This window comes from Oppia nitens, unplaced genomic scaffold, assembly GCF_028296485.1.
Source record: "Oppia nitens isolate AA-2021 unplaced genomic scaffold, nextdenovo-longstitch-racon4-pilon3 scaffold4_pilon_pilon_pilon, whole genome shotgun sequence".
Lineage (NCBI taxonomy): Eukaryota > Metazoa > Arthropoda > Arachnida > Sarcoptiformes > Oppiidae > Oppia > Oppia nitens.
Genome location: NW_026533232.1, coordinates 4,542,915 through 4,569,489, shown reverse-complemented (window position 1 = coordinate 4,569,489; position 26,575 = coordinate 4,542,915). Strand labels below are relative to the sequence as shown.

The window sequence follows — 26,575 nt, the reverse complement described above, 5'->3', positions numbered from 1 at the left end:
TGTCCATGAAGTTTATCATAATATAATATTTTATTATTGAATAAATTTATAAAATTTTATTGAACTTTCTGTTAAAGCAGACATAAAATAACTGTTTGTATTAGAATTGTGAAGTAAAGACATGTCTAAAACAGTTGATTCGCATTTTAATTTTTGCAAACATTTGGTTGAACCTAAATCCCATATGAGTGCTCCCTGTGCTGACTCATCTCCAGCACAAATGAGAGCTGAGTTCTCATTGTATGGATGAGCAAAAATGCGAGATCGGGTCAGTTTGACCTGTTGTTTGCCGCCTTCAAAACGATTTATAATTTCGGGTTCTATTATATACTCGTTGTCCGCATCAATGGATGCTTTTAACTCCATAGCCTATCAATAATACCGTAATTGTCATTACCATATGATTTGAAATAATTGATTTTTTTTAACTTACAAAATGTGTAGTATTGATATGTCTTGAAGATGGACGACACGACAATAAGACTAAACCAGATTTGGACTCGACGTGTGATGAACCAAATCTACCCTCAATTGGTATTTTTATAGGAGTAAAATTAACGGCATTTAATGAACCATCGAATCTCTTATATAAACTAAAATTATTAAATTGTGTCGAAAGGATTCCATTAATAGGTCCATCAAGTGTTTGAAAATCCATGTGATTTAATGATACAACTGGTGATCTGTCGGGTGAAACCAGTTTATCCACATATGAAGACATCATTCTAGTGTCAAACAAAAGAATTTGTCCGTTGTTTAGTCCCGCATAGAACTCGTCCTTCTTTTTTGGGTTAAATGTGATACTCCATGCATCTGATTCAAGAGTGTACGATAAAATAGACATTTTGTTTAAAAGTGATGTCAATTTTACTGTTTTATCTAAAGAAGTGGTCAAAATGGTTCCGTCGTATGCATTTATCTCCAGGTCTTTGATTGGCTTTGAATGAATACAAATGTTATCACTTTTAAAATCATTGAGAAATATCTTTTTGATACCAAATCCAGGAAACAATTGATTGTTAGGATTGGGTTGAGAGACAGCAATGATCTCAAAAAGTGCTGAATATCCTAAATGTTTACATTCGCCACAAGTGTTTATCTCAATATTCTTCAAATATTGGAAACGATCGGCATTTTTATTGAAATCAACCATTGATTTACTTCTATTAATACTCTCTAAAATTCTAGACTTTGATCCCGAATTTGATCTCTTCTGATAATCCATAAACTCTTTCTTAAGTCTTTCATTTTCTTCGAGAACTGATTTCAATTTAACTGTACTTTCAATTGCTTCCGTCTCTAACTTTTGTCTAAGAAGTCTTTCCTTTCGCAACATTTCCAGAGCGTTATCCCTCTCACTCGTGTCCAACGGACGCAAATTTCTGGCGTAAAGAACACGAATGTCTTTCTTTTTTGCCTTTAGATTACATTGAGGACACCTCTGGTTTTGTTTATTTTTTGGATCCAACCACTGCTCTATACATTTACGACCAAACAGATGACCGCAACATAAAGACACCAATTGGTGTTCACCACAGTTTGTCCACAATTCAGTACAAATGATACAATTATTGTCACCGTTTTCTTGTGTGCAAAGTATTGATAAATTGATTGATGATTTGGTTTCTGATTTATCAATCATTTGGTCACTGTTTGGTTGCATCTCTTGTTCATTGTTGACATGATTTGATGCATAAGTGTGATCATCGATGTGTTGATCAGTCATCTGTCTGTTATCTTCACTGTCCATGTCTTCAATGATCTCAATCGACTCATTCACATCATTATCACTATTACTGTCACTATTGTCATACAATTGATACTCGTCTTGACTATCACTTGAGTCTTCATAATCATAGAAATCCATCGATTGTTATAAACATTAATATTATTTATAAAACAAATGTAAATAACATTTAATTATTAATTATTTACTCAAATCATTACAAATAGAGTCAAACATTGAGTTAAATGCAATTCAATTGGTTTACGAAACTGTCATTCATTAAGACTAAACCAATCATTGCTTTTGACGCAAAATTCATACAATTCAAAGACGAAGCAAATAATACATACAATAAATAAAGTCTTTTATATTTTTACTATAATTGTATAAATGAAAGACAAAAGTTGTCATTGAAATGTATTAATACATTATTTCGTCAAAAACGTCTCTTTTAGATAAAAACATAAATTTTTTATTTACGTTATACAGTAGTAATAATATAATGTAATACGGAATCAATAGTAATAATAAATTCATAATTAAAAATATTATTAAAATATATTATAATTAATAAACAATTTATACAATAATTATTATAAAATTATTTGTATAACTTTACAACTTATATTCAATAAACGGTGTTTTAGTCCTTTTTATGACATTCATAGTACGTTTAAAACGTTATATATAACCTGTAATAAGAAATACCAAAACTAATTGTGAAATGAGTGGAAAAAATATTGACACCTCTTATGCCACACATGTCTGTAGTTGTGATCAATAATTGATTCATTAATTAGTTGTCTTAGTTGGCCATCAAGTGTTGGATCAATTGCTTAACAATGACTTTCTATCATTTTATAAATTGTTTGTTACTTACATTTGCACCGCCGATAATGTTATACAAGTTTTCATCGCTGTAAGTGTCAAATGATAATCAATGTCTCAATTTTGTACATCACTTGATCTTACAGTGATTTCTTGATGTAATATATGATAGTTCAGAGTATGGGACGATATGGAGGACTGGTATGGGAGTGTTGGCATATGTGGTAACACAAGTATGCAAACTGTTGATCATTGCAGTGGTTATGACACCAAACGCAATGATGAGTCATCTGATTGATTGTCTGGGAATGTATTGGTTTCTTATAAACCAAAACAAGGCATCCGTGGCTTCCGTTAAAATATTAAGTCTGTTATTGTATTCATTTATCAAGTTTTGCAATAGTTTTTAATTATACTGTATATCATTGAAAGGCATAGCATTGGGTTGGAGTGTCGCTGAATCCATATTCACCCGTTTGGTTGACTTTTATTTGAACGCCCGATCTCTTGAGTTTGAATGGATTCATCTGATTAGTGCCGCCGAAGCCAACATTGTTCTCGTATGTATTAAACAATATTATTGTTTTTATTATTAAATGTTTACTTTGTCTTGAAAACAATTACCATTAATGTGACAAAATTGTCAGTCATATGACATGAGATTAATACAAATTGATTATAAAGACATGAAAATCAATTACTTTTGATAAGTTATAATAATTTATTAATTATACTGTAATTGTCTTTACAGTTGCAGAACATGTGTGTCAGTGCATTGTTATGGCAGTGGAACAGAAGTGGTAACAAACTATCGGTTGTATTAATGATGGTTTATTTCGTCAGTCTTTCTTTAATTAAAATGCATTTATTGAGTCAAATCGGAGCACTTATAGCACTATCAACAATGACTTTGTTCTTAACAAATTAGTTACAGATTTTATGAAATAAATTATAATTAAAATGATAATTAAATAAAAATACTTGTAGTATATAAATATATAATAAATTGTATAATTAGTTAATTAGATTTGCTTTCTATTCAAAAGATAGCTATCAAATCAATTCTTCCATTCAATTGTCACAAAAAATAGTTATGTCTGAAAATATAAAAACTGTTAATAAATATTATAAAACAAGTCTATAAATGGACGAATAGTTGTATAAATGAGATGATGTGATATTAAAACAGTTGTCTAAATGAATGGTTAAGTAGATGTGAGCCACGGATGCTCTCGAATAGCATTTTTATCTGTTTCTCCGTAATCATAGAGAATCTCTTCATTTTTCTTGATATCTTTCAAAGCAATAAACACAAGATGTGGTTTACCATTGGACTCAACTAACTTTGTTTTACAATTTGGTGACTTTCGGCTATGATTTATAAGTCGACCGAAACGTCCGGTAGGTTTGGTGGCATCGATACACCACGTCTTGTGATTCCAATTAAAGTAATACATATAACAACCGGCGCCTAACAGAGCATAAGACACTTCTTTGCACTGCATTTAACAATAATTGATTAGTTTATGATTCAAAGTATATAAATATCATAATACCTGTGCCTTCTCTATGTCCACCAAATCGCCACTATATTCACAAATGAATGAACCTTTCATTATATCTTTGAGGGCAACAACTCCTTTGCCTTTATTACCAAACTCTTCAACAGCTAATATATCTTTGGGATCAGACTTAGCGATCAAATAATATTTGATTAGTTTTTCTCTTTCCATTTCCAGCGCTCGAGTGGTAAGACGTTTACGAGTCGAGGACAGAGTCGGGTAATAATCAGTAATCAAATGGTTGTCCGACTGAGTCCTACTATTCCTTAAAGTAGTCTTCTTTGATGTTTGAAATGATTTGGTCACTGCTTTCTTATCGCTCATGTCTTTAGACTCGCAGTTATCGTCACCATTGATGACACCATTGATGACACCATTGATGACACCATTTGTGTGACATTTTTGCGATAATTTAATATTTTTCTTACATTTAGCCATACGTTTGGTTTTAGTCTTTGTTTTTGTTTTGGTTTGTTTTGGAGATCCACTTAATGAAGACATAATTAAAATGATGTCAACTAAACAAACAATTTATTAAAATCACAAAACATTTAAACTTTAAATCCATTTAAATATATCAACGGATTTATGCATACAATGCGCTCAAACACTAAACTCAACTCAATTCACATCAATTACGACTTAATATTAATTTTTATTTTATTATTTTCACTAATTATTCGACTAATAATTTACACTTTAATTATGATATTAATTATAAATAACTAAATTATATCTTAATATCAATTAATATTCAAAATTACTTAAATTAATTGAATTAAAATAAATACATTAAGTTTACAAAATGTTGTTATAATTGATTGTCAAATAATTTGAAAGCATTTGATTGGTTGACAAAAGTGTTTAAACATTTGCCAAACATATCATAGCATTGTTTATACCATTGAAAGGCATTCTCTGTTTATTTTGATTGTATTATTAGTAACTCTTTTGACATAATTTTATAAAATAAGGGAATTATGTGTTAAATAAATGTTTGAATTCTAAGTAATAGAGTATTAGTAGTAATACTCTATTGTTTCATATGATTACCAAAAAACATATACTTTTCTAATATATTAATAAACAATTAATTTCTACACATTTTTAACAAATATCAACAAATACTTTAAATTTATATCAAATTTAATTATCAAACAATAACTTATTTTATTAATTTAAAATAGATTTTAATAACTACAGTATTATACAGTAGTAGTAGTATTAATAATAATATTGTGACAATAAATCATTTTTACACAATATATTAATTATGATATCTTATATATTATATATTATTATATAACTATTCAATTAAATTATTTTGTTTAATAACTATTAAATAACTGAATAAATTTAATATATATATATATATATATATAATATTTATTATACAAAAATTATTTGGTATAGAATTGAATTGCTATTTATTATACAAATATGTATATAAATGTTATAAAACTATATCCTATTTATTACAATAAATAATAAATTTTGTAATAAAGATAAATGATATTTGAATTAAATATTTTTATTATAAATGATTTAAATAAATAAATAGTTATTTAATTAAAATATTGAAATGTTTGCAGACTTGACATCTTTGAACAAATTATTGTAATATTCATTGAGTTTGTATGCAATGTCTGACACATTATGTGTCGATCCATATATCCGTACTAACACTGCATTAGAAGTAGAATCGGATTCCAATCGAAACCAAAATATAGATCCGAAACGAAACCCATATTCAAAAAATGCAAATAAATATTATTTGTAATATTGTTTTATTCCTATAATTATAGAGTAAACATATGTTTTTTTAATATACACAATACATTAGAATCTAATCATTAGATTCTAATGTATTGTGTATATTAAAAAAATATATCTAATGATTAAATAAATATTATTGAGTTTTTTACATAATATGTAAATTATATTTACAGTAGTTTGTTTATATTATTTTAGTTGAAACATTAATTTTTTACATTTTTTACTAGAAATATATTAAATTTGATTTATTATATTTTCGGTTAATTATATTTTCGGTTAATTATATTTTCGGTTAATTATATTTTCGGTTAATTATATTTTCGGTTAATTATATTTTCGGTTAATTATATTTTCGGTTAATTATATTTTCGGTTAATTATATTTTCGGTTAATTATATTTTCGGTTAATTATATTTTCGGTTAATTATATTTTCGGTTAATTATATTTTCGGTTAATTATATTTTCGGTTAATTATATTTTCGGTTAATTATATTTTCGGTTAATTATATTTTCGGTTAATTATATTTTCGGTTAATTATATTTTCGGTTAATTATATTTTCGGTTAATCAAAAATCAAAACCCATATTTAATGGGCTGTTCTATAGTACAGCTTTCACTTGTTGTCACGTGATTATTATTTCCATATATTTATATGTATTTAAATTTATTTTAAGTTAGGTTATGTCACGTGAGATTCATAAATTTAACGTTAAAACTATATTAAATAATAATCACGTGACAACAAGTGGGCTGAACTATAGAATCCCTATTTAATGAACCGAAACTGTTTTCATCTCTAATTTGAAGTTTAGATTTGACTCAAACATTGCATATGTATTGTCAAGCATTGTATTGATATATAGTGTAGAAGTAGTGCTAAATGTTTACAATCATTAAAATCAAATCAAATGAAATGATGTTTTCATTGATTATATTAAATGATAATTAATTGTCACAAATATGTGTCATATATTATATGTGTGACTAATAGTCACCAAAATATCATTAATGGTGTTGTATTGCCATTGATTGTGACCAATGGTTTTGAGTAAATCCTTCCGCGTTTACCATAAGTTGGACACAAACGGTGTCTATAGTATACTATTGGATCAAAAGACATATAAATGTGAATCATTACTGTTTGAAGCCGAAGCCGTGGCCACTATAAGTATGTCAATTTTTTATGAATTATTGGATATCATTAAATGTCTTAATGTGGTCATCATTAGGTCCATCAGAGGCCGATTCCGTGCGTCACTTGTATTCAACAGTTTTGGACGCTTATGGATGTCTCGGTGTTCTTCAGCTATCAATTGGTTAGTAAACTATTTGTTGTTATCGTTAATAAACTCTTGAGATATAGACAACTGTGATGAAGTCAAGTATAGTCCTCTTAATCCAAAAATATTGATTGATTTTATATGTCTTCCTCTTTTCATTTCCTTTTAATGATTGCTTTTTAAACCAAACAATTATTACAATTTTCATAACTATTATATATAGTATTATCTAAACAAATCTAAGCAATCAAAACAAATTGATTTAACTTTGTTTTCATTGATTATTATTTTATAATGAGTTATATTTTTGTTTAATAGCATTTCATAACAACGAAACATTTAAAAAATTTAATTTCATAATAGGTTTTGTTTGTAAATTGTATTATATTGTGACGGTTGTTGCTTTTGTGTTTAAAAATAATATATATCATACTATATGTAAACTTTACCGGTATATTAAATAGGTATGATTTAATGGAAGTAGGGTTCGGGCAAATTCCTACTTTTGTTTTATGAGATAATTAGAGGGAATTTATTCGGAAAATTACCCAAACTTATTTTAAGTTATTTTTATTGTTTAATGATATTGACATTAAATATTCATTATTAATTTCGACTTGTATAAATAATTTTAAATTATAACAATAAGTTATTAAAATACATTTCAGTTTTAAAAAAACATTTTGAATCAGTATATTATACTAAAATGTTAGATAGCATTACCAGAAGAATTTCTAGAAAGTATATTTAATTATTGTGTCCGAAATGTTAATTTTAACATCAATAGCTTAAATATTAAAAACAATATAAAATCAGATAAAATAACATACATTTTTCAGAATCAAATAACTAATTTACACATCAATTCATTCATATAAATATAAAATGAATTTATGAACAAAACCGACAATTTTAAACCATTTTAATTAAATTCCTTAAGATATTTGACATTATTTATTCATATAATCCTATTATCTGATGCTTTATTCGAATCTTAATTTAAAATGTTTTTTAAAAAATGAGACAAACAGACGAACAGATTTCAGTAAAAAATTTTTATTCAAAATAAGATTAAATTACAAACTATTTTATAAAAGTAAATCTAAACATTTATGCAATTATTTAATATTTTAATTTGAGCTCAAATTATTAGTTAATTTAAATATTTTTCATAATATTTGTTACATTTTGAAAACAGGTGATACAAATATCTTATACTTGATTTTGGTGTCTGGATGTGTATCAGTCGGCAAATTACATACATCAGAGATATTTCGCATAACAGACACTATATTCATATCTCTTCGTAATAATGGCAGTGATTTGGAGCGAATTCAAGAAGTCCGTCGTATTCTGAATTCGGGAACATTTTATTTCTCAGTTACTTTGGCCGCCGATTCAGATGAACCTCCATATGATTTGACACTTTGTGCCCAAAGATCTAACCGCACACACGAAACGGACAATAGATTTTTCTGGAATCGGATGCTATATTTACATCCATTAAGATATGGTGTCAATACAAACAAATGGTTTATCAAAGCCATGTGCGGCGGACTCTGCATTAGTACCGTATATGTCGGGCACTTGCAGGCAAAGGCATGTCTTATATCGCGTCTGAGTTGTGAACGAGTTGGCACACGTTTTAATGTTAGAGGTACTAATGATAGCGGACATGTGGCCAACTTTGTTGAAACGGAACAGTTTATTGTATTGGATGATAAAATTACATCATATATAATGACCAGGGGATCAATTCCGTTATTTTGGGAACAAACAGGAATGCAGGTAAAGATAATAATGATTTTAACCAATTATTTAATAATATAATTAAAATGATTTAATTTAACAAACAGGTTGGCGCACATAAAGTGCGAATGTCGCGGGGAAGTGAAGTGTCTCAACCTGCTTATGACCGTCATTTAGCATCTATTAAGCACAGGTATGGCAACCAAGTGCTTATAAACTTGATTAGCAATAAAGAAGGCGAAGCACTCATTGGAAAGATGTTTAAAGCGCATCACAAAAGCTCTCGTTTTAGTAAAGATGTTCCGTATATTGCATTTGATTACCACCACTATTGCAGTCATGGAAAGACTGATAACATTAAAATACTTAGGGATCAGATAATTAAATATTTGAAAGATTTTAGTTTTTTTTATAAAGAAAAAGGAGTGGTTCAAAGTCAACAATCGGGAACTTTTAGAGTCAATTGTATTGATTGTCTCGACAGAACTAATCGCGTTCAGACTTGTATTGGACTCGAAGTTAGTTTTGATTGAATTTATTTGTTATAGTGTTTTGTTTTATTGATTTTTTATTAAACAGATATTAGGCCAACAATTGGAAGCATTGGGTTTGACTGAAAAGGCAAACATTGTTTCACGATTTGATGAAGTTTTTAAAAACATGTGGATTCAAAATGGTGATCAAGTAAGTAAAATATACGCCGGAACAGGTGCTCTGGAAGGCAAATCTAAGGTATGTTTAATTTGTAATATTACGGTAATTATAAATTTAGTAATTATATTATTTTAACTAAAATAATTAGCTAAAAGATGGAACTTTATCTGTTGCCCGAACCATTCAAAATAATTTGTTGGATAACAGCAAACAGGAAGCAATTGATATACTTTTAACAGGAAAACCGTTAAATAATGAATACTCTGACAGAGCCCGGTCTCTATTGGCCACTCATTATTTACATTTGCCATCAAATATATTGATAGCGATGTGTAACAAATATTTGGAGTTTACGGAACCGATATCTATTAAGGTGTCGGTCGGCACTTGGAATGTAAACGGAGGCAAACATTTTAATAGTATTATTTTTAGAAGATCTGATCCATTATCTGATTGGTTACTCGATAATAAAAAGAAGAATAATTATCAAAATGTTATGGATATGTCATTAAATTTGTCTTTTAATACAATAGAAGACAACGAATTTTCTGCTTCTGATATATTTGCTATTGGTTTTCAAGAAATTGTTGACTTGAATGCTAGTAATATAATGGCTGCCAGTACTACAAACCAAAGAGAATGGTTAGTTGAACTCCAGAAGACTATATCAAGAGATGAACCGTATGTTTTGATAACATCCGTTCAATTAGTCGGTGTTTGTCTTTTTCTTTTCGCTCGTCCTAAATATGCTTCTAATATAAGGTATTTATTTTTATAATTTTTATATTTATTTATTAATTTTTTTATTCTAATTTAATAGAGATGTAGCCATAGATCAAGTGAAGACAGGTTTAGGAGGCGCCGCTGGCAATAAGGGTGGAGTTGCTATACGTTTATTGTTTTACAATACTTCGCTTTGTTTTGTTTGTTCCCATTTTGCCGCCGGACAAAACCAATTTGTTGAAAGAAATGCTGATTATTCAGAGATCACCAGAAAGGCATCGTTTCCAATGGGAAGGTCTCTTAACTCACACGACTATGTTTTCTGGTGCGGAGACTTTAATTACAGAATTGATTTGTCCAATGAAGAAGTTAAACGTTTGGTTCAGGACCGGCAGTGGTCTAATCTTTTAGTCTCAGATCAACTCAAATGTCAACAAAATGATGGAAAAGTATTTAGAAATTATATCGAAGGAGAGATTGGTTTTGCTCCGACTTACAAATATGACATTAATAGTGATGATTATGACACGAGTGAGAAGTGTCGGGTTCCTGCCTATACCGACCGTATTTTGTTTAAGAAAAGATTCCCAACCGGTTCTGATGAAGACATCGGTTCATTAAATTACGGTAAGATTCTGCACTATGGAAGAGCTGAACTCAAAACATCAGATCATAGACCAGTTATCGCAGAATTTTTATCTGATATTCTTGTTGTTGACGAAAATAAAAGATCACAAGTATTTCGAAACGTATTGGAACAGTTGGGTCCATTGGATGCCACTGTAGTGGTCACTCCCAATGATTTTGAAGACGATGATTCAGCCAATTATTTTGATGATGTGTTTGTCACTAATATATTGAAGAGATTGGCCAATGAGGCCGGAGAAATCATTTTAGCCCGTTTTAGTGAAGATAACCTTAGAGTGACATTCCGTGAGGGACAGTGTGCTCTCAAAGCAGCTAAATTGGGATCTATTTCTATATTTAATAAAACCTTTGGTGTGGAACTGAAAACCAAGAATTGGATCGATGCTGTTGAGGAAGAACTTAAACTTGGAATTAATAATACCATTCCATTAATTGATAAGATGTCAGATATCAATGATTTCCAAGATAATGACCATTCATTAGGACCAACATTTGATGCGTCGAATTTCATTCTTGAAGACGATGGAGACATGGGCTCAGTTTCTTCTGGAAATAGTTCTCCAATTCCTCCAATTGAGTCCAATGAATTTAATGATAAACCCCCTCCACTACCTGGCCGATCAACACCCACTGCTCCACCTCCAGCTCGACCACCACCTCCTAAAAATGCATTGGCATCACCATCTAAGTCTACGTCATATAAACCAACCAAACCAATTGAATCTCAACAAATTGAGGTATTATATTCAATATATTTATTTAATATAATTTAATACTGATATATTAATTACACCAAAATAAAATAGGAAACACATACACACTCACACACGCAAAACATATTAATTTATACATACATTACACTTTTTTCAAACTATTGTATAAGTTATGATTATTATGTTTAATATATTTGAAATATTTGCAAACGTATGAATAATAAAGTACTTTATATTAATTCTTTAAATATTATTACAGTCGACAACTATTATCAATAATAAGCCTTTAAGACCAGTTCCCATAAGACCGGCACCACTACCACCACACAAAACAAGTGATAATGAAAGCGTAGACTTAACTCATAATCAAAGCTTTGATTTACCGCCGCCTTCAATGCCGGCACCATCTCTTCCAACAAATGATTCCGATTTTGACAACAATGTCATCAGTTGTCCACCAAAAGAGTATCCACCTCCACCGCCGCCACGTGTTGATTCATTTCAAGACAACGTAGAGGAACCGCCACTTTCACCAGTTCTTTTAGGACTACCTCTCGCTCCTCCAATTCCACAGACGATCGAAGAGCCGCCACCGATACCATTGAGACCTAATTCGGCAACTAATATGGAATCAGCCAATGAATCGGGTGTACAGACAAATCCGCCTCCAATACCGGCCCGAACTATAACCAAACCACCGATTATTCCTCCCCGACGTTTGGCGCAATGAATTACACATTACATATCTAGTCATTAAATTTGACTGACATTAAAGTTAATATTAATATTGTTTAAGATTTTAATGATATATCTCTATAATTGTTTGGTCACAACTTTTTCTGATAGCGATAGAAATTGTTTGAATAACATTTAATTACATCGAATATTGATTAATCCATTTATTAATTAATTGTTATATAAATATAATTGTGTTATCATTATTCAAAAGTTTAAACAATTGTTAAATTAATCATTTTCTAGTGTTTAGACATTTTATTTTTATTTACGAAAATGAATCATAATTATAGAAATGATATATTTAAAGGTGATATTGTCATCAATAAGTTAATCTAAATTACAACTTATAAACTTAGATTTAGCTAATTTAAAATAATTAATTATTTTGCGAATTTACTAGCTCATTTGAGAATTATAGTTTAATGAATTAATTTTTAAAACTAATTTTTATTTTAATGTTTTTAAAAAAATTAATTATTTCACAATATTTTCATAAATTATATATTAGTTGTTAATGTAATAAACAAATGAAGAGTAAAAGTGCTTTTGAGAGATAAATTAATACTAATTATTATTGAAAATATTATTTGTTATGAAAAATAGCGGTCAGTTACCAACTATTAACTAAATATAATTTATTTACCCTAATATAAGTTTGCGATTTGGTTTTGTATTATTATCTTATTTATTATTCAATCTTTAATTGATATTACATACAAATTTATCTCTATGAGAATTATTTACTAATTGATTATATTTGATTCAATTACCAATAATCGCATTATTTGTACATAAATACACCAAAAAAACTAATTTGTAATTTATTTATTTGTTAATTTAATTATATTGAGTTAATAATAAGTCATTATACTGTAAATAGTTTTTAAAACTAATTTTCTTTCTAAAGTACTTTTACTTATTAGACAATTATAATTTTATTTATTTGACATAACATATAAATTATTTTATAGTATATATTTTAATAATTTTTATTTATTTAATTTTTGAGATTTAATTTTAAATATTTTTATATTCTATTTAAAATTATTATTTTGATATATACTTCTAGTCGTAAATCATTAATATTTGTTTAATTATAAATCAACTAATTTTTAAAAAAAAATTATTTATTAATTTATAAATTATACAAATATGTATTATTGATATTGAGATATACTGTATGTTGTTATTATATACTCTTATATAACTAATTATCTTAACTCTTATATAGCTTTAAACTATAAAACAATCATAATTTCACAAAATTTAATAAAATTTTTGTTAATTATAAATATTATTTAAATTATACATTGATTAGACTTAATAGTAATCATTTAATTAAATTATTAAGATGACAAATTTTATTTTAGTAAAATGTAATTATTATTTTTTGTTAAATTTGTTATTATTTTTAAAAAAATAAATGTTATTAATTATGAATTATTGTCACTTTTATTAAAGAGTATATCATTTAGAAACGCCAATTGTCTTAAAAATCCTTCATTTGGTGCTATTTCTCTGTTCTGTCTTATTATGCGAATAGACTGCTGAGCTGTCATACCTTTTTTGATCATCAAATATGCGGACACAAGAGTTACCGATCGGGACACTCCTTCCTTGCAATGAACCAAAACGTTCCCTTAAATTGTCATTGAATTTGAAATTAAATTAAAATTATTTGATACATAAATTATTATTCGTTACCGTAATATATAGTATAATTTATATTATATATAACGTATATATATATATGAATAATTAAAGTAGTGCACAAATTTAATAATTATGCAGTTAATTAACAAAAATAATTATTTTACTAAACATAAAAATGAAAATGTTAGATTTTAAATTTGTTAACTAATAATAAACATTTAAAAAATACTTTAATCAATTTTTGCCAACTAGTATTATCATTTTTAAGCCATAAAATATATAAATTAGGGTAATGTATAAAACTGTATTAAATTTTATATCTATTAATATAATTACCCGAATCATTAATTGCTGACTCAATAAAATTAGCAGAAATGTCGAAATAATGATATAAATTGAAACTTAAGTGATCTATGGCTTCAATACCCATGAATTGAATGCCAGACTCTGAATAATATTGTTGTCCAGTGTTTACAAAATTAAATAAACCATTTGTAGTGATATTGTCTCCAAACGAAGCATTTAATACATGACTAATTGATAATGACTTTAGTAATGGTATATTCATTGCAATTATTCTTGAAATATAAAAAAATATATTTGATTAATAAAATTTATATAATAATAATAATTATTATTATTATTATTACTCGTCACCGATGTAAATGCCATCAAATACTTTATTATAAGAATCATTAGCCAAAAGACAGAGACCAACAGTCGGTGTGTCTATGATTTGTCTCAATTCTTGTGGTGTACATGTCTTAAGTGTTGATTTCCACCAACACATCTCATCACTACTTTCTTTGTCACTCATATTTGCCAATAATTATAGTCTTTACACGAGACGGGCATAAAAAACGAGATAAAATGAGAAATATAAGACTTTGTTTATAATTACCGATAAATTGTGAAAAAATACAATTTATTAAATATTATTAAATTTTTTTATTAATTTCTAAAAATGAGTAAAAAATACAAAATAGATATATAGTTACAATACATCTTTAAAAATGAGATTATTTATGACATATAAAATGGTTAAAATAATTGAGACATTTGTGCAATAAGTTGTTTGATGGGCATCACTGACAGCTCTCAATACTGTCACCTGATCTACGATATCGATGTATGGGTTGGATCCGTCATCAAAATACATGGGACAGTCGTCATCTGGTATTTACATTGAATAAAAAAAAATAATTATAAATAAAGTCTATAATTAGTAACCAATGATTTGAGTAATAATTGATACATACGTTCCCTTTCGTACTCAGACATAGTGAGAGCAATCTGTGCGCCCTCTCCTGAATGACCACTTCTTACATCTTGTTTGATATGGCAAAAGGCACCGACAGATAATGACATAAGAATGATGTTGAGGTCAGCCCTTTGATATACCCAACACCGGTATTTACTGTAGGCGTCCAACGGATCGTATGTTATTAAATAGGATTTGAGATTCTCTTTCCAAAAGCCAATGCATTGCATTTGATAATCCGGTTCACTGTATATATCAACGGGACGTCCGAAATGGTCAACAGATATACAATAATTGGCATCGATTTCAATAATTTTTTTGTCGGCGTCACAAACGGAAAAATCGGATATATTTTCTTTACAATAGACGTTAGGTCTCGGCATTTGAGTGACACCTCCTCTGATTCGGGTTTCAAACTGAATATCACCCGTTTGGTCGAATCGGAACTTTCCGGCAATCGGACATTTGATCGAAATTGGATTTTTGGCTACATTTTCATCAAAACATTAATTTGAAATATAAAATAAATTATTAAAAAATAAACAATTTTACTGATAAGTAGATCATATTTCCACTGTTCTTCGTCATCAAACATATTCCACGCGCAGACTGTGGCGAAAGTGTCGATAATCATTGGCTGTCCTTTTCGGTAACGTATGATATTGTGATGTCGCGGAACAAAATCAAAACATACAAAATCCTTTTGACTTAAATTTAATTTGTTTTAATTAATAAATTTATAATTAATTAATATTACATTAATAGTCTAATAACATACCATCCATTAATACCAAGTCTTGCCATTACAAACCTCGTGCCTCGTCTTTCTTGACAAACAAAGATTTCTTGTTTGATTCTTCCAGTGTCTGGTCTCCACTTCTCCACCATATAAGTTGAATTAATTGTGACCTCAGCATCAAAGTTGGCGGTATTAACCCAAACTCCCGTAAAGTTTTGCGGTAGAGTGCATTTGGCCGGAACTACTTCTGTCTTTACTGGAAACAATCTCAACCTTTCGGGTCCCTCTTGTGGTGACCGCAATGTATTGCATTCAGCGGTTATTGAAACCGATAAGAAAACATCATCATCTCTGTTAGCCAACTGTTATATTGAATACAATTTACTTAAATGTTTAATAAAACATTTTGAATAAAAATTTTCATACAAAACATCTATATTTTTCTTCAATTCGGGATTCTCTTGAGTTGACGACAGCAAAGTAATGATTTTTGCCGACATACCAGTCCCCTAAACACTTGAACTGAACTTCTGCGTCCTCCGTGTCCTGCATTCCCAAACATTTTCTGTAATTCATTATAAACTGTTGGTTTACATTGAAAAATTGTGTACCTATTTAATGTAAAAATTCAAACATATAATAAAATAGATAAAACTGTATATTAAAAAAAAAAATTCAATGTACCGGGTATTTGACAGGCAGTGATGTTAGCTTCGGGATGTGTACACTCTCCCGTAAATTTATATCTATTTTGATAACCAAATTTCCAGACACCTTCCAAACTGGATCGACAGTTCTTTCCCGACGGATTTGTCGCTATATTAATATAAATAAGATTTTAGTTTTTTAAATTAAAATATATAATTAAGTTATACATACAAAATAAGGTGATATATTCCTGATTGAAATCTAAAAGTTTACAAACAGATTGTATTGAAGGTGTCTCTCCGTAATTTAAGTTAACACAACCCGCTATTAATTATAATAATTATTATTATTATAAATGTGTTTAAATTAATCTGAAACTTACTTTCAATCTTTTCGAGAACATTAAGAGTTCTTATAATAATACGGACGCAATGATAACAATTCCTATATTTAATTCAATTAAAGACAATATTCAACAAAATAAATATTGATGTCATGTCATACCCTTGTCTGAGAACAAGTGTAAAGTTGTCGTAATTAGTACTTTGCATTTGAAGACATTGTCCTCTGTTTGACAACGAATCGGTGGTAATAGTGGTGAACACATTCTCTCCATATTCACGTGAAAACCACTCTCCCTGAAGAGTTTGAGGAATATCGCAAAGTGGTTGATGAATACTTATGCCTTCCCTATCATAATATTGTCCACTTGTTTGTCTTAAATTTACTGCATTTTTTAAATAAATAATTTTAGATCAATTGCAAGACAACGCCCAACAAAGTTTAGTTATTTAGTAAATCATTATAAAAATAATTTAATTTCAATAATCTTACACAATATGAATATAAACTTAAATGAAAATGTCTTCAAATACAACATCTTATCAATTGAAATAAATCCTACAATTGTTTCAAGAAATCATTTTACAGATTTAATTACTTTTAATCTGACAACAAAAGTATATATATTTCCATTCATTTATTTATTACAACTGCACTACACCTGTCTGGCTGTAGAGCTCAGGTAATCTAATATAACAACACCCCTCACATCTACTGTACCTAACATTACATTACATGCTTTATAACTAAAAGGAAAGGTATTGTATTTAAAGTTTACAGAAATATATAACTTATTATATTTGTTATTTATATTCTCTTTTTGAAGTAAAATCAATTATAATAGTGAATAATTAATTACTAAATTTTGTAACTAAAAATTAATAAGATATTATTAATTAAAAAGTTATTATATTATACTAAATTAACAGATTACTATATAATTTAACAACTTATTACTATAATTTAACTATCTATTAAATAATTTTTATAATAAATTTAATTGTCTATTTATATTACTAATTATGTAGTAAAAAACTATTAATTTACAACTGAACCCATTAACAATTAAACAGTTATTATAATATTTTTAATGATTTAAAGAATATTCTTAATAAATTATATTTAAATTAATGATGAATATTAAAAAATAAGTTGATATTTATGATTATATTTGTTAAAATTATAATAAAACAACTCATAATAAATTATTCAATATATAGTTAATCAAATTATTTCTAATCTAATATTTATTTTATTTATGAATTAATGCAAACATTTTTAGAATAAATTTTGTTTATAATAGTATTGACTTATTATAAGAATTTTCAAAATTTAGAAATTAAATTAATTGATTGATTTTAAGCGATAATCTCTTTAATGTCCAAAAACTCTTTAATCTTCTTAATCTTTCTAATATTAGTAATACCTGTATAATGACATTTGAATAACTAATTTATCGTTGACTTAAGCACTTAACTAATACCATTTAAGCCTAACTTATCCTAATCTTATCCCAAACTAATCTAACAATACAAATGAGATTTTTAATACATTAAATCATAATAGCATTAACTTAATATTGAATATTGAATATAAGACAAATATATTATAAATATATCAATTAAATCATTGAAAATATAAATCCAATTTATGGCTAATTTTCTGATAACGTTATTAATGTATTATTTGTTGTAATATTCAAAATGTAATCAAATTGTGAATGAATTGCAAAACATTTGTTGAAATAACAAACAAATGTTTGGTTTGAATGCATTGTCGATGACTTTTGTGACCAAATAATGGCAAATATAGCCAAAGGTTTCTTTGACGGCAACTTTCGTCGCACTCCTCAACAGTCACTCGGAGGACATATTCAAAATGTATGACCAATTGATTAACTATTTAATTGTTTTTATAATAATTGTCTCTTTCAGCCACAACGGGAACAACTGTTGCAGAGATTAGCCGAAGAGAGACATCAACGAGAGGTATGTCACGACAATTGACTCAATTATGTCTTACTTTGTTTTGTTAATTATAATTAGCAATTGAGACGACAGACCAACTCTGCTATTGTCATACAATCCTTTGTTAGGGCATGTCTTGAACGCAAACAATTGGTAAATGTCTTTGAGTTGATTATCATATGATTATTAAAATCAATTAATTATTAAATGATATATTTGTTTGTAGTTTTCGTTATTACGTAAAGAATTTGACCATAAGATCGATGTTATGATTAAAAGGAATTCGAGTCCAACAGTTGAAGACATGGATCAACTGATCTTAAAGTTCATTATTTTCTTTAATGAAACTAAAGATTCTCAAAGACTTGTAAGTCTTAATATTTTATGAATTATTGTTAAGTTATGATATATTTTATTATTTAAAGAATTGGTTGACTCAACAATTGGTTAGACTTAAAGACTTTATTACAATTAAAGTATTGACTGACGAGAATCAGTGGTTATATCGGATTAAATGTATTTTGGAGTTTAATATCCGATACTTGGAGTCCATTGCCGATAATCAGACATCAATAGCAATACCAATGCGTGTCTTTGAAGTATATACAAGTGTCGACTCTTATAACAGCGATAATAAGTCTAAAGTGATATCAACTTTGACATCTATATGGGATTATCTCATTTGTCATAATTTTTTTACACATATGAGACATTTAATTGATTCAAAGATTCCCGAACCATATGAAAGTACTTCCAAAGCACCCACACCTTTGGCAGCAACGCTTCTGGAGCTAACTCTACGGCCGTTAAAAACATTAAAAGAAAACAACGAAACAAAACTTAATTTTGTTATCAAAAGGTTTTTAACCGACATTCTTAAGGGTTCATTAACTCCACAGATTAAAGACTATGTGTTGACTTATTTGTCGCAATCAAATGACATTACAGCCGAAGATATAATCGACTGTCTTTTAGCTGATCCGTCTTGTGATAACATTGCTATTATTATAGAATCCAATATTTGGCTTTTCTTTTCTGTACTCAAATTAATTGGTGTTCAAAGCAAACGATTCAATACAAAATATGTCATAAAATATTTACATATTTTACGACCACTTTCAACGAGTTTAATACAAACAACATGTTTGAGAACTAATGCAAACTTAGATGAAGAAGATAATGAAGATATGGATACTACTGACTACATGTCCAGTGATGGCAATACTGATGACTCATCTCTAGTCGATTCAGTGATTACAATGATTAACGAACCGACACATGTAATGGTTATTACAGGCCTTACAGATTTGGATGTATTTATTAATGATTCACAAATATTAATATCATTGTCATATTTATGTCATTCACTATTGTCTTCACATACATTAGCAGTCAATCAGTATCGGTATTATTAAAGAGTTATTAAAAATATTTTATATAACTAAAAATATTAATTATTATATTTTGTTTTAATTAAGAATGTTATATACTCTGGCATTTAAGGGAAGATTTTTGAGAACACTTTGGAAATATATTACTTCAGTGTCGTCGTCATCAATGTTGGGAACTCCTACTTCTTTGTTATATACCATCTCTCAAGGTCTACCACTGGCGTCCATCCATTGGGAACATATTTTACCTGAACTGACACTATTCTGTACATTATTCAGTTATTTGTTCCCTACATTAGATGACGTAGAGTTTTATCGGGATATGGATTCACAATTTGAAGTAAACGACTCACAATCAACAATTCCATTCACTCTTCAAGAGTTGGCATCAATGGGATCAACATTACGTGATGTATGCGTTGGTTTAGTGAAGTTGGCTTACGATGACACGAGACATACAGTTCGTAATGATTATCAGGAATTACTTAAAAATGAAAACCAAACAAATGATAGCAATAAAGATGTGACTCGTTATTGGATGAAACTCTTTAAATCTTGTGTCAAACTTTTACGTCAACTTCATTCTAGAGATGCCAGAAGACAGTATTGTCCTCCACAGCATTGGATTAGTAAACAAGTGTCGATTCCTGTTGAAAGACCCGCTAATTTTAGAGTTGGAATTCAACAGAGAAGGACTATGTATCAAGAATTTATGGGATTAAGACATCTGTCCAGAGAAGAGCTCGAAACACATGGACCACCACTTTCAACGAGTGAAGTGAGAAACATAACTATTTTACAGGAAATACCATTTGTAGTACCATTTCTCGATCGATTCAAAATTCTGCAAACAATGATAAATATTGACAGAACTCAACACAGAGGAGACGCCAATACTTTCAATGTTATGGGACATTCAATTGATGTCAACATTAGAAGAAACTATATTTATGAAGACGCTTTTGAACAGTTATCACCTGAGAATAAGCCAAACTTAAAGCCTATTCTTAAAGTAAAACTCGTTTCAGCCATTGGTTTAGATGAAGTTGGTATCGATGGCGGAGGTATTTTTAGAGAATTCTTATCCGAAGTACTCAAGACTGCTTTTGATCCAAATCGCGGCTTTTTTCGTACCACAAGTGATGGTTTGTTATATCCCAATCCTTCAGTATCATTGATAGTCGACAACTATGTCAAACATTATTTTTTTATCGGTCGTTTACTCGGCAAAGCTATCTATGAGAACATGTTAGTTGAACTTCCATTTGCGGCCTTCTTTTTGGCCAAATTATTGGCCCGACAAACGTCATCGGATATTGAGATACATCATTTGGCGTCATTGGATCCGCTTATGTACAAAAATCTCATCTTCCTTAAGAACTATGACGGAGATGTTACTGAATTAGGACTCGACTTTACTGTTATCAATTCAGACTTGGGAACCACTCAAGTGATTGAATTGAAACCAAACGGTGCGAAGATCCCGGTGACAGCACAAAACCGTATTGAATATATACATTTGATGGCTGATTATCGATTGAATAAACAGGTAATATATATTATACTGTATATTAATAATACATACTTTTAATATGTTTTACATTTATTTATAAAAATACATTTTCAACATAATTTCAGATCCGATTGCATTGCGCGGCATTCAAGAAAGGTTTGGCTGATGTTCTTGACTTGGATTGGCTTCGAATGTTTGACGGCAGAGAACTCCAAATCTTGATATCAGGTGCGCCAACACCTGTTGATGTCGACGATCTCAAGAACCACACAAATTATGGCGGCGGCTATCATAAAGATCACGTCGTTGTCATAACTTTCTGGAACGTTGTCGAACAGTTTGATGAGAGCCAGAAAAGAAAATTACTTAAATTTGTCACCAGCTGTTCCAGGCCTCCACTCTTGGGCTTTAAGGATTTATTTCCTCCATTTTGTATACAAAATGCCGGTCGAGAGTCTAACCGACTGCCAACAGCGTCGACGTGTATGAATCTCTTGAAGTTACCAGAGATTGAAGACTTGGAAACAATGAAACAAAAGCTCAAGTATGCCGTCGATTCCGGTGCCGGCTTTGAACTCAGTTAATGATTACTCTGTTTTTCATTTGTAATGTTTGTTTAATATTTTAGTTATTAATAAATTTTTAATTATTAATTTCGTCATCATTTTGTATATTTTCATTGGTCCACAAATATATATGAGATTGAGATGCAGTTAATAGTTTGCTGCCATTTGGATGAGCACTAAGTGAATGAACTATCCTATGATTGTTGTGACCAATTTTGCCGATAATAGTTGACTAAATTGCAAATTAATTTAATGTTTAAATCATTGTCACTTAAAGTCTAATAAATATATATAATAAGCAATACCTCAATCAAATTCCAACAATAGACATACCCGTCCTCAGAACCCGACACTACAACTGAGTCATTGACAAGTAAACAGCTGTCAATCCTGTATTTACTATTTGAATGACCACTATATCTGAAATCAAGATAATAAGAAAAGTGAATAAATTAAATTAACTGTAAATTAAAGTCTGATCCATATATGTATACAAAGCAAGTATTTCACTGTTGCTTTTGTCCAATAATTTAACAGAACTGTTGAGACAACTAATTAGAAGGCACTGTCCGTCTCGTGTCAGATGAACACTCGTTACCGAAGCTGACATAAAAAGGATATTAATAATCGATAAAAATATAAACATTATAATCATTACCATAAGTTCTGTCGCAGTTCATAATGCCTTTCCTGATATCATAAGTACGAACACAACAATCAAGTGATGTCGAGACTATTTGCTGATCGGAAACAACAACACAAGTGACACTATCTTTGGCCTCATCTAACACTTGAATCGCTTCTTTAGATCGACTCTTAAAGTCCCATAATTTAACTGTTCCGTCAACAGATCCAGACATTATAACAGATGAGTCCTCGTTAAATGAGACGGTGTTAACAGTAGCCACATGTGCTCGATATCTCCTAATTGATTGACCGGTGGCCACATCCCAAACAATAATACATTTATCCATTGATGCCGACACTAAGTGACTGCTATCACAAGATCCGCGACAGTCCATCACTTCAGATCCGTGACCACTATAAGTCTTTAAAAGAAGTCCCTTCAATGGATTCCATAGTTTAATGCTCTTATCACTTCCACATGTCATACAATAGTCACCATCAGCTGATCCCAACAAATGATAAAATTCATAAATATATCATATTTTTCAGATCAACAAAATTATTAAATGTTTTCATTAAATTCATTATAAAGTTTCAAATGATTACCATTAAAGCTAACGGCTCTCACAGCTGACTGTTTGCAATCCATTTGCTTGATATTACTTAGAGTCTTATCGGTGGTCATATCGGTGGTCATATCGGTAGTCATATCGGTATTAAATTAATAGCAAAAGTTTAGTCAATGTTTGTATGTGTTGTGTATGTTATGCGCAAAATCGTAGCAATGATTGCATTGTATATGAGTTGACTCTGTATTGAATAACTATTGAATGCATTGTATTATACATTATATAATATAATATGATATGAGTCTCATATGTGAACTCTCGCCACAAATTGAGTGACTCTAAGCCATAGTACTATTGAAACCATAGGATCACTGAATCAATTGATTTGAATTGAATTTATTAATTATTTGACTTTTCATTTGACTTTCATTTGATTCATCAAAACAAATGTTGGACTCTTCGCGACAGAGAGTAAGTGATTATTATTATAATTGATAAGAATATGTGAGCTATTGATTAATTGATAAGTTATATGACATATATATATATATACTGTATATGTATATATGTATATATATCAATGTATATATATATATATATATCTTATACGACATAACATAACACAGTTTAACACAAACTCCATATCATTGAGGTTGAGGTCATTACTACTTAATAAAACAATTGATTACTTATTTGCTTATAATTATTACATTGATTTCATTGAATTACATTAAATTCAATATATTCTTCAATTATTCTTACATAAAACACAGAATATTCTTAACCCACTTATAAGTCATTTATTAATAGAGTAAATATATAGCTTTTAATTAGATATATATATATAATGAATGAATTTCATTGAATTTATTATTAATTTATATAATTAGTCACAAATAGTGCTATAAAATGGGATTAGCATTAAAACTAGCAGTAAATCAAATAAACTAATGCTTAGCACTACTGTACTGTATATCTGTGTTGACTTGGACTCTATCACAGGTGTATATATTATAGCCATTTAATGTATTGAATGCAATAAATAAATTGATTGTATCCTTAGCTAAGCCACAACTAAATCCATGTTTATATGACATACATATCATTTATAACTTATATAAGTTATATATCATTTAACTGGATGTTTGCATCAAACATCTACCATATCTATCACATCCTACTATAACCTACTGTACATTACTATAGTATTTCAACCATATTTAACATATATTCATGTTTTCTCTAATTATTATTTATAATTTTGTATTTAATATATTGTATTTGATTAAATATAATTTATTTAATATAATAATAATATTTAATTAGTAGTTATTATTTAATGTCTATTACTGTAAATAAATTTAAAAAAATAAAATAAAAATAATTTGTATTTACATAAATAAAATAATAAATAGATGGCCGGAGGACAGGACCAAAAGTGGCAGAAAGACGCGGCGGACCAGAACTTTGACTATATGTTCAAAATCTTGATAATAGGTAACAGTTCCGTAGGAAAGACATCATTCCTATTCCGTTACGCCGACGACTCATTTACCTCAGCATTTGTCAGTACTGTTGGTATAGATTTCAAAGTTAAAACAGTTTTCAGACAAGACAAGAGAGTTAAGCTTCAAATTTGGGTTTGTTTTGATTATTAATATATCAATATTTGTTTGATTACTGTTATATATTTGACATATTAGGATACGGCTGGTCAGGAACGGTACCGAACTATTACAACGGCCTACTATAGGGGTGCAATGGGTTTCATACTTATGTATGACGTAACTAATGAAGAATCATTTAATAGTGTTCAAGACTGGTATGTTTGATATGATAATTGATTTAAATTATTACATATTATTACAAATTATTATATTATAACATATTAATGTATTATTATAGGGTTACCCAGATTAAGACCTACTCATGGGATAACGCACAGGTGATTCTTGTGGGCAATAAGTGCGATATGGAAGATGAAAGAGTCGTATCCTTTGAAAGGGGTAAACAATTGGCTGATCAGTTAGGACTTGAATTTTTTGAAACTTCTGCCAAAGAAAACATTAATGTCAAATCAGTATTTGAACGCTTAGTCGATATCATATGCGATAAGATGTCCGAAAGCTTAGACTCGGATCCAAATTTGGTGAATGCGCCCAAAGGGACCCGTCTTACTGATAATCCACTTCCATCTAACACTGGATGTCAGTGTTAAGGTTATCCATTAGGTTAACCAGTATTTTATAATTTATATCATATATGTATCAATATAATCGGTACTATTATTGGTCATGTCATTAATATTTAAATTGCAGATGATATACAGTATACTATTATTATAAATGTTATTTGTGATGATAATGATTTTGTTAAAATATCAACAAAATTAAATTTATTTAGTCATTATTGTAAAGAAAAAGTTTGTCATTAAATTATAGCAAAAAAACTATACATAAATTTATGGTATGATTATGGTATGATTATGGTACTAGTCAATTTAATAGAATAAATTATTATATATAAGTTAATGACAATGTTATTAAACTTAATAAGCATTTAAACGTTTAGGAGTAATATATGATCAAAATTTATCATTTAATAATTATAATGATATTATGTTGAAATCTTTTTCTAAATTTTAATTTTTAAAGTTAAATATATATAGTAATGTTATTTTGAAACTTTACCAAAAATATACATTTTACCAAATATTAAATATTGAATATTCAAACACATTGAATGTTGGGTACCAAATATAACACATTCACATTTGTTAGAGTCTATATATTTATTTAAAAACAATTACACATTATTTTTTGTTTTAATTTAGACAAAAAATAATTTATCATATCATCAAAAGATGTTTTAGGCCTAAAATCACTAATAAGTGATCGAGA

General features: G+C 28.8%; 9 protein-coding genes across 9 annotated transcripts; 4 read left to right on the top strand and 5 right to left on the bottom strand.

The window, feature by feature from the left end:
- Positions 1–14: 14 nt before the first annotated feature.
- LOC128960560 (E3 ubiquitin-protein ligase RFWD3-like) lies at positions 15–2,030 on the bottom strand. The gene is made up of 2 exons (XM_054306676.1): positions 434–2,030; positions 15–369 (listed from the first exon to the last, which is right to left on the bottom strand). The coding sequence occupies exons 1-2, from the start codon at positions 1,865–1,867 to the stop codon at positions 34–36; spliced, it is 1,770 nt and encodes a 589-aa protein (XP_054162651.1). The 5' UTR covers positions 1,868–2,030; the 3' UTR covers positions 15–33.
- Positions 2,031–2,426: 396 nt separating this feature from the next.
- LOC128960562 (BOS complex subunit TMEM147-like) lies at positions 2,427–3,575 on the top strand. Its single transcript, XM_054306679.1, has 4 exons — positions 2,427–2,645; positions 2,727–2,920; positions 2,987–3,114; positions 3,306–3,575. The coding sequence occupies exons 1-4, from the start codon at positions 2,569–2,571 to the stop codon at positions 3,480–3,482; spliced, it is 576 nt and encodes a 191-aa protein (XP_054162654.1). The 5' UTR covers positions 2,427–2,568; the 3' UTR covers positions 3,483–3,575.
- A 25-nt stretch (positions 3,576–3,600) lies between these two features.
- On the bottom strand, positions 3,601–4,743 carry LOC128960561 (N-lysine methyltransferase KMT5A-A-like). The gene is made up of 2 exons (XM_054306678.1): positions 4,111–4,743; positions 3,601–4,053 (listed from the first exon to the last, which is right to left on the bottom strand). The coding sequence occupies exons 1-2, from the start codon at positions 4,615–4,617 to the stop codon at positions 3,760–3,762; spliced, it is 801 nt and encodes a 266-aa protein (XP_054162653.1). The 5' UTR covers positions 4,618–4,743; the 3' UTR covers positions 3,601–3,759.
- Positions 4,744–6,746: 2,003 nt separating this feature from the next.
- LOC128959565 (synaptojanin-1-like) lies at positions 6,747–12,500 on the top strand. The gene is made up of 8 exons (XM_054305556.1): positions 6,747–7,062; positions 7,124–7,210; positions 8,373–8,962; positions 9,031–9,441; positions 9,503–9,655; positions 9,726–10,339; positions 10,398–11,685; positions 11,921–12,500. The coding sequence occupies exons 1-8, from the start codon at positions 6,933–6,935 to the stop codon at positions 12,389–12,391; spliced, it is 3,744 nt and encodes a 1,247-aa protein (XP_054161531.1). The 5' UTR covers positions 6,747–6,932; the 3' UTR covers positions 12,392–12,500.
- Positions 12,501–13,832: 1,332 nt separating this feature from the next.
- Positions 13,833–14,869, bottom strand: LOC128960266 (dual specificity protein phosphatase 3-like). The gene is made up of 3 exons (XM_054306338.1): positions 14,703–14,869; positions 14,389–14,630; positions 13,833–14,038 (listed from the first exon to the last, which is right to left on the bottom strand). The coding sequence occupies exons 1-3, from the start codon at positions 14,867–14,869 to the stop codon at positions 13,833–13,835; spliced, it is 615 nt and encodes a 204-aa protein (XP_054162313.1).
- A 177-nt stretch (positions 14,870–15,046) lies between these two features.
- LOC128960265 (uncharacterized) lies at positions 15,047–17,666 on the bottom strand. Its single transcript, XM_054306337.1, has 10 exons — positions 17,535–17,666; positions 17,205–17,427; positions 17,083–17,144; positions 16,932–17,024; positions 16,737–16,868; positions 16,479–16,663; positions 16,092–16,414; positions 15,866–16,020; positions 15,312–15,800; positions 15,047–15,225 (listed from the first exon to the last, which is right to left on the bottom strand). The coding sequence occupies exons 1-10, from the start codon at positions 17,578–17,580 to the stop codon at positions 15,047–15,049; spliced, it is 1,887 nt and encodes a 628-aa protein (XP_054162312.1). The 5' UTR covers positions 17,581–17,666.
- Positions 17,667–18,739: 1,073 nt separating this feature from the next.
- Positions 18,740–22,572, top strand: LOC128959566 (ubiquitin-protein ligase E3C-like). The gene is made up of 7 exons (XM_054305557.1): positions 18,740–18,922; positions 18,977–19,030; positions 19,088–19,162; positions 19,236–19,376; positions 19,435–20,414; positions 20,488–21,949; positions 22,039–22,572. Exons 1-7 carry the CDS (start codon positions 18,842–18,844, stop codon positions 22,495–22,497), a joined length of 3,252 nt encoding a protein of 1,083 aa, XP_054161532.1. The 5' UTR covers positions 18,740–18,841; the 3' UTR covers positions 22,498–22,572.
- Positions 22,492–23,909, bottom strand: LOC128959575 (WD repeat domain-containing protein 83-like). The gene is made up of 5 exons (XM_054305566.1): positions 23,713–23,909; positions 23,138–23,608; positions 22,974–23,082; positions 22,785–22,899; positions 22,492–22,711 (listed from the first exon to the last, which is right to left on the bottom strand). Exons 1-5 carry the CDS (start codon positions 23,813–23,815, stop codon positions 22,556–22,558), a joined length of 954 nt encoding a protein of 317 aa, XP_054161541.1. The 5' UTR covers positions 23,816–23,909; the 3' UTR covers positions 22,492–22,555.
- A 34-nt stretch (positions 23,910–23,943) lies between these two features.
- Positions 23,944–25,949, top strand: LOC128959578 (ras-related protein Rab-3). The gene is made up of 4 exons (XM_054305573.1): positions 23,944–24,146; positions 25,091–25,315; positions 25,379–25,497; positions 25,581–25,949. Exons 1-4 carry the CDS (start codon positions 24,123–24,125, stop codon positions 25,891–25,893), a joined length of 681 nt encoding a protein of 226 aa, XP_054161548.1. The 5' UTR covers positions 23,944–24,122; the 3' UTR covers positions 25,894–25,949.
- The last annotated feature ends 626 nt before the right edge of the window (positions 25,950–26,575 follow it).

Bases quoted from the DNA above. Each gene is read 5' to 3' on its own strand.
- LOC128960560 (XM_054306676.1), bottom strand. From the start codon at position 1,867: ATGGATTTCTATGATTATGAAGACTCAAGTGATAGTCAAGACGAGTAT. The intron at 370-433 runs GTAAGTTAAAAA...TATTATTGATAG, and splicing joins ATATCAATACTACACATTTT to GCTATGGAGTTAAAAGCATC.
- LOC128960562 (XM_054306679.1), top strand. From the start codon at position 2,569: ATGACTTTCTATCATTTTATAAATTGTTTGTTACTTACATTTGCACCG. The intron at 2,921-2,986 runs GTCTGTTATTGT...TATCATTGAAAG, and splicing joins GGCTTCCGTTAAAATATTAA to GCATAGCATTGGGTTGGAGT. The intron at 3,115-3,305 runs GTATGTATTAAA...TTGTCTTTACAG, and splicing joins CCGAAGCCAACATTGTTCTC to TTGCAGAACATGTGTGTCAG.
- LOC128960561 (XM_054306678.1), bottom strand. From the start codon at position 4,617: ATGTCTTCATTAAGTGGATCTCCAAAACAAACCAAAACAAAAACAAAG. The intron at 4,054-4,110 runs GTATTATGATAT...TGTTAAATGCAG, and splicing joins TGGACATAGAGAAGGCACAG to TGCAAAGAAGTGTCTTATGC.
- LOC128959565 (XM_054305556.1), top strand. From the start codon at position 6,933: ATGGTTTTGAGTAAATCCTTCCGCGTTTACCATAAGTTGGACACAAAC. The intron at 9,442-9,502 runs GTTAGTTTTGAT...TTTATTAAACAG, and splicing joins AGACTTGTATTGGACTCGAA to ATATTAGGCCAACAATTGGA. The intron at 10,340-10,397 runs GTATTTATTTTT...CTAATTTAATAG, and splicing joins AAATATGCTTCTAATATAAG to AGATGTAGCCATAGATCAAG.
- LOC128960266 (XM_054306338.1), bottom strand. From the start codon at position 14,869: ATGAGTGACAAAGAAAGTAGTGATGAGATGTGTTGGTGGAAATCAACA. The intron at 14,631-14,702 runs GTAATAATAATA...TTATATTTCAAG, and splicing joins GGCATTTACATCGGTGACGA to AATAATTGCAATGAATATAC. The intron at 14,039-14,388 runs GTAATTATATTA...TGACAATTTAAG, and splicing joins GTCAGCAATTAATGATTCGG to GGAACGTTTTGGTTCATTGC.
- LOC128960265 (XM_054306337.1), bottom strand. From the start codon at position 17,580: ATGTTGTATTTGAAGACATTTTCATTTAAGTTTATATTCATATTGT. The intron at 16,664-16,736 runs GTACATTGAATT...TACATTAAATAG, and splicing joins CACTGCCTGTCAAATACCCG to GTACACAATTTTTCAATGTA. The intron at 16,021-16,091 runs GTATGTTATTAG...ATTAAATTTAAG, and splicing joins AGACTTGGTATTAATGGATG to TCAAAAGGATTTTGTATGTT.
- LOC128959566 (XM_054305557.1), top strand. From the start codon at position 18,842: ATGGCAAATATAGCCAAAGGTTTCTTTGACGGCAACTTTCGTCGCACT. The intron at 19,031-19,087 runs GTATGTCACGAC...AATTATAATTAG, and splicing joins AAGAGAGACATCAACGAGAG to CAATTGAGACGACAGACCAA. The intron at 19,377-19,434 runs GTAAGTCTTAAT...TATTATTTAAAG, and splicing joins CTAAAGATTCTCAAAGACTT to AATTGGTTGACTCAACAATT.
- LOC128959575 (XM_054305566.1), bottom strand. From the start codon at position 23,815: ATGACTACCGATATGACCACCGATATGACCACCGATAAGACTCTAAGT. The intron at 23,609-23,712 runs GTAATCATTTGA...TGTTGGGATCAG, and splicing joins GAGAGCCGTTAGCTTTAATG to CTGATGGTGACTATTGTATG. The intron at 22,900-22,973 runs GTATACATATAT...TCTTGATTTCAG, and splicing joins AACAGTGAAATACTTGCTTT to ATATAGTGGTCATTCAAATA.
- LOC128959578 (XM_054305573.1), top strand. From the start codon at position 24,123: ATGTTGGACTCTTCGCGACAGAGA. The intron at 24,147-25,090 runs GTAAGTGATTAT...AATAATAAATAG, and splicing joins TGGACTCTTCGCGACAGAGA to ATGGCCGGAGGACAGGACCA. The intron at 25,316-25,378 runs GTTTGTTTTGAT...TTGACATATTAG, and splicing joins GAGTTAAGCTTCAAATTTGG to GATACGGCTGGTCAGGAACG.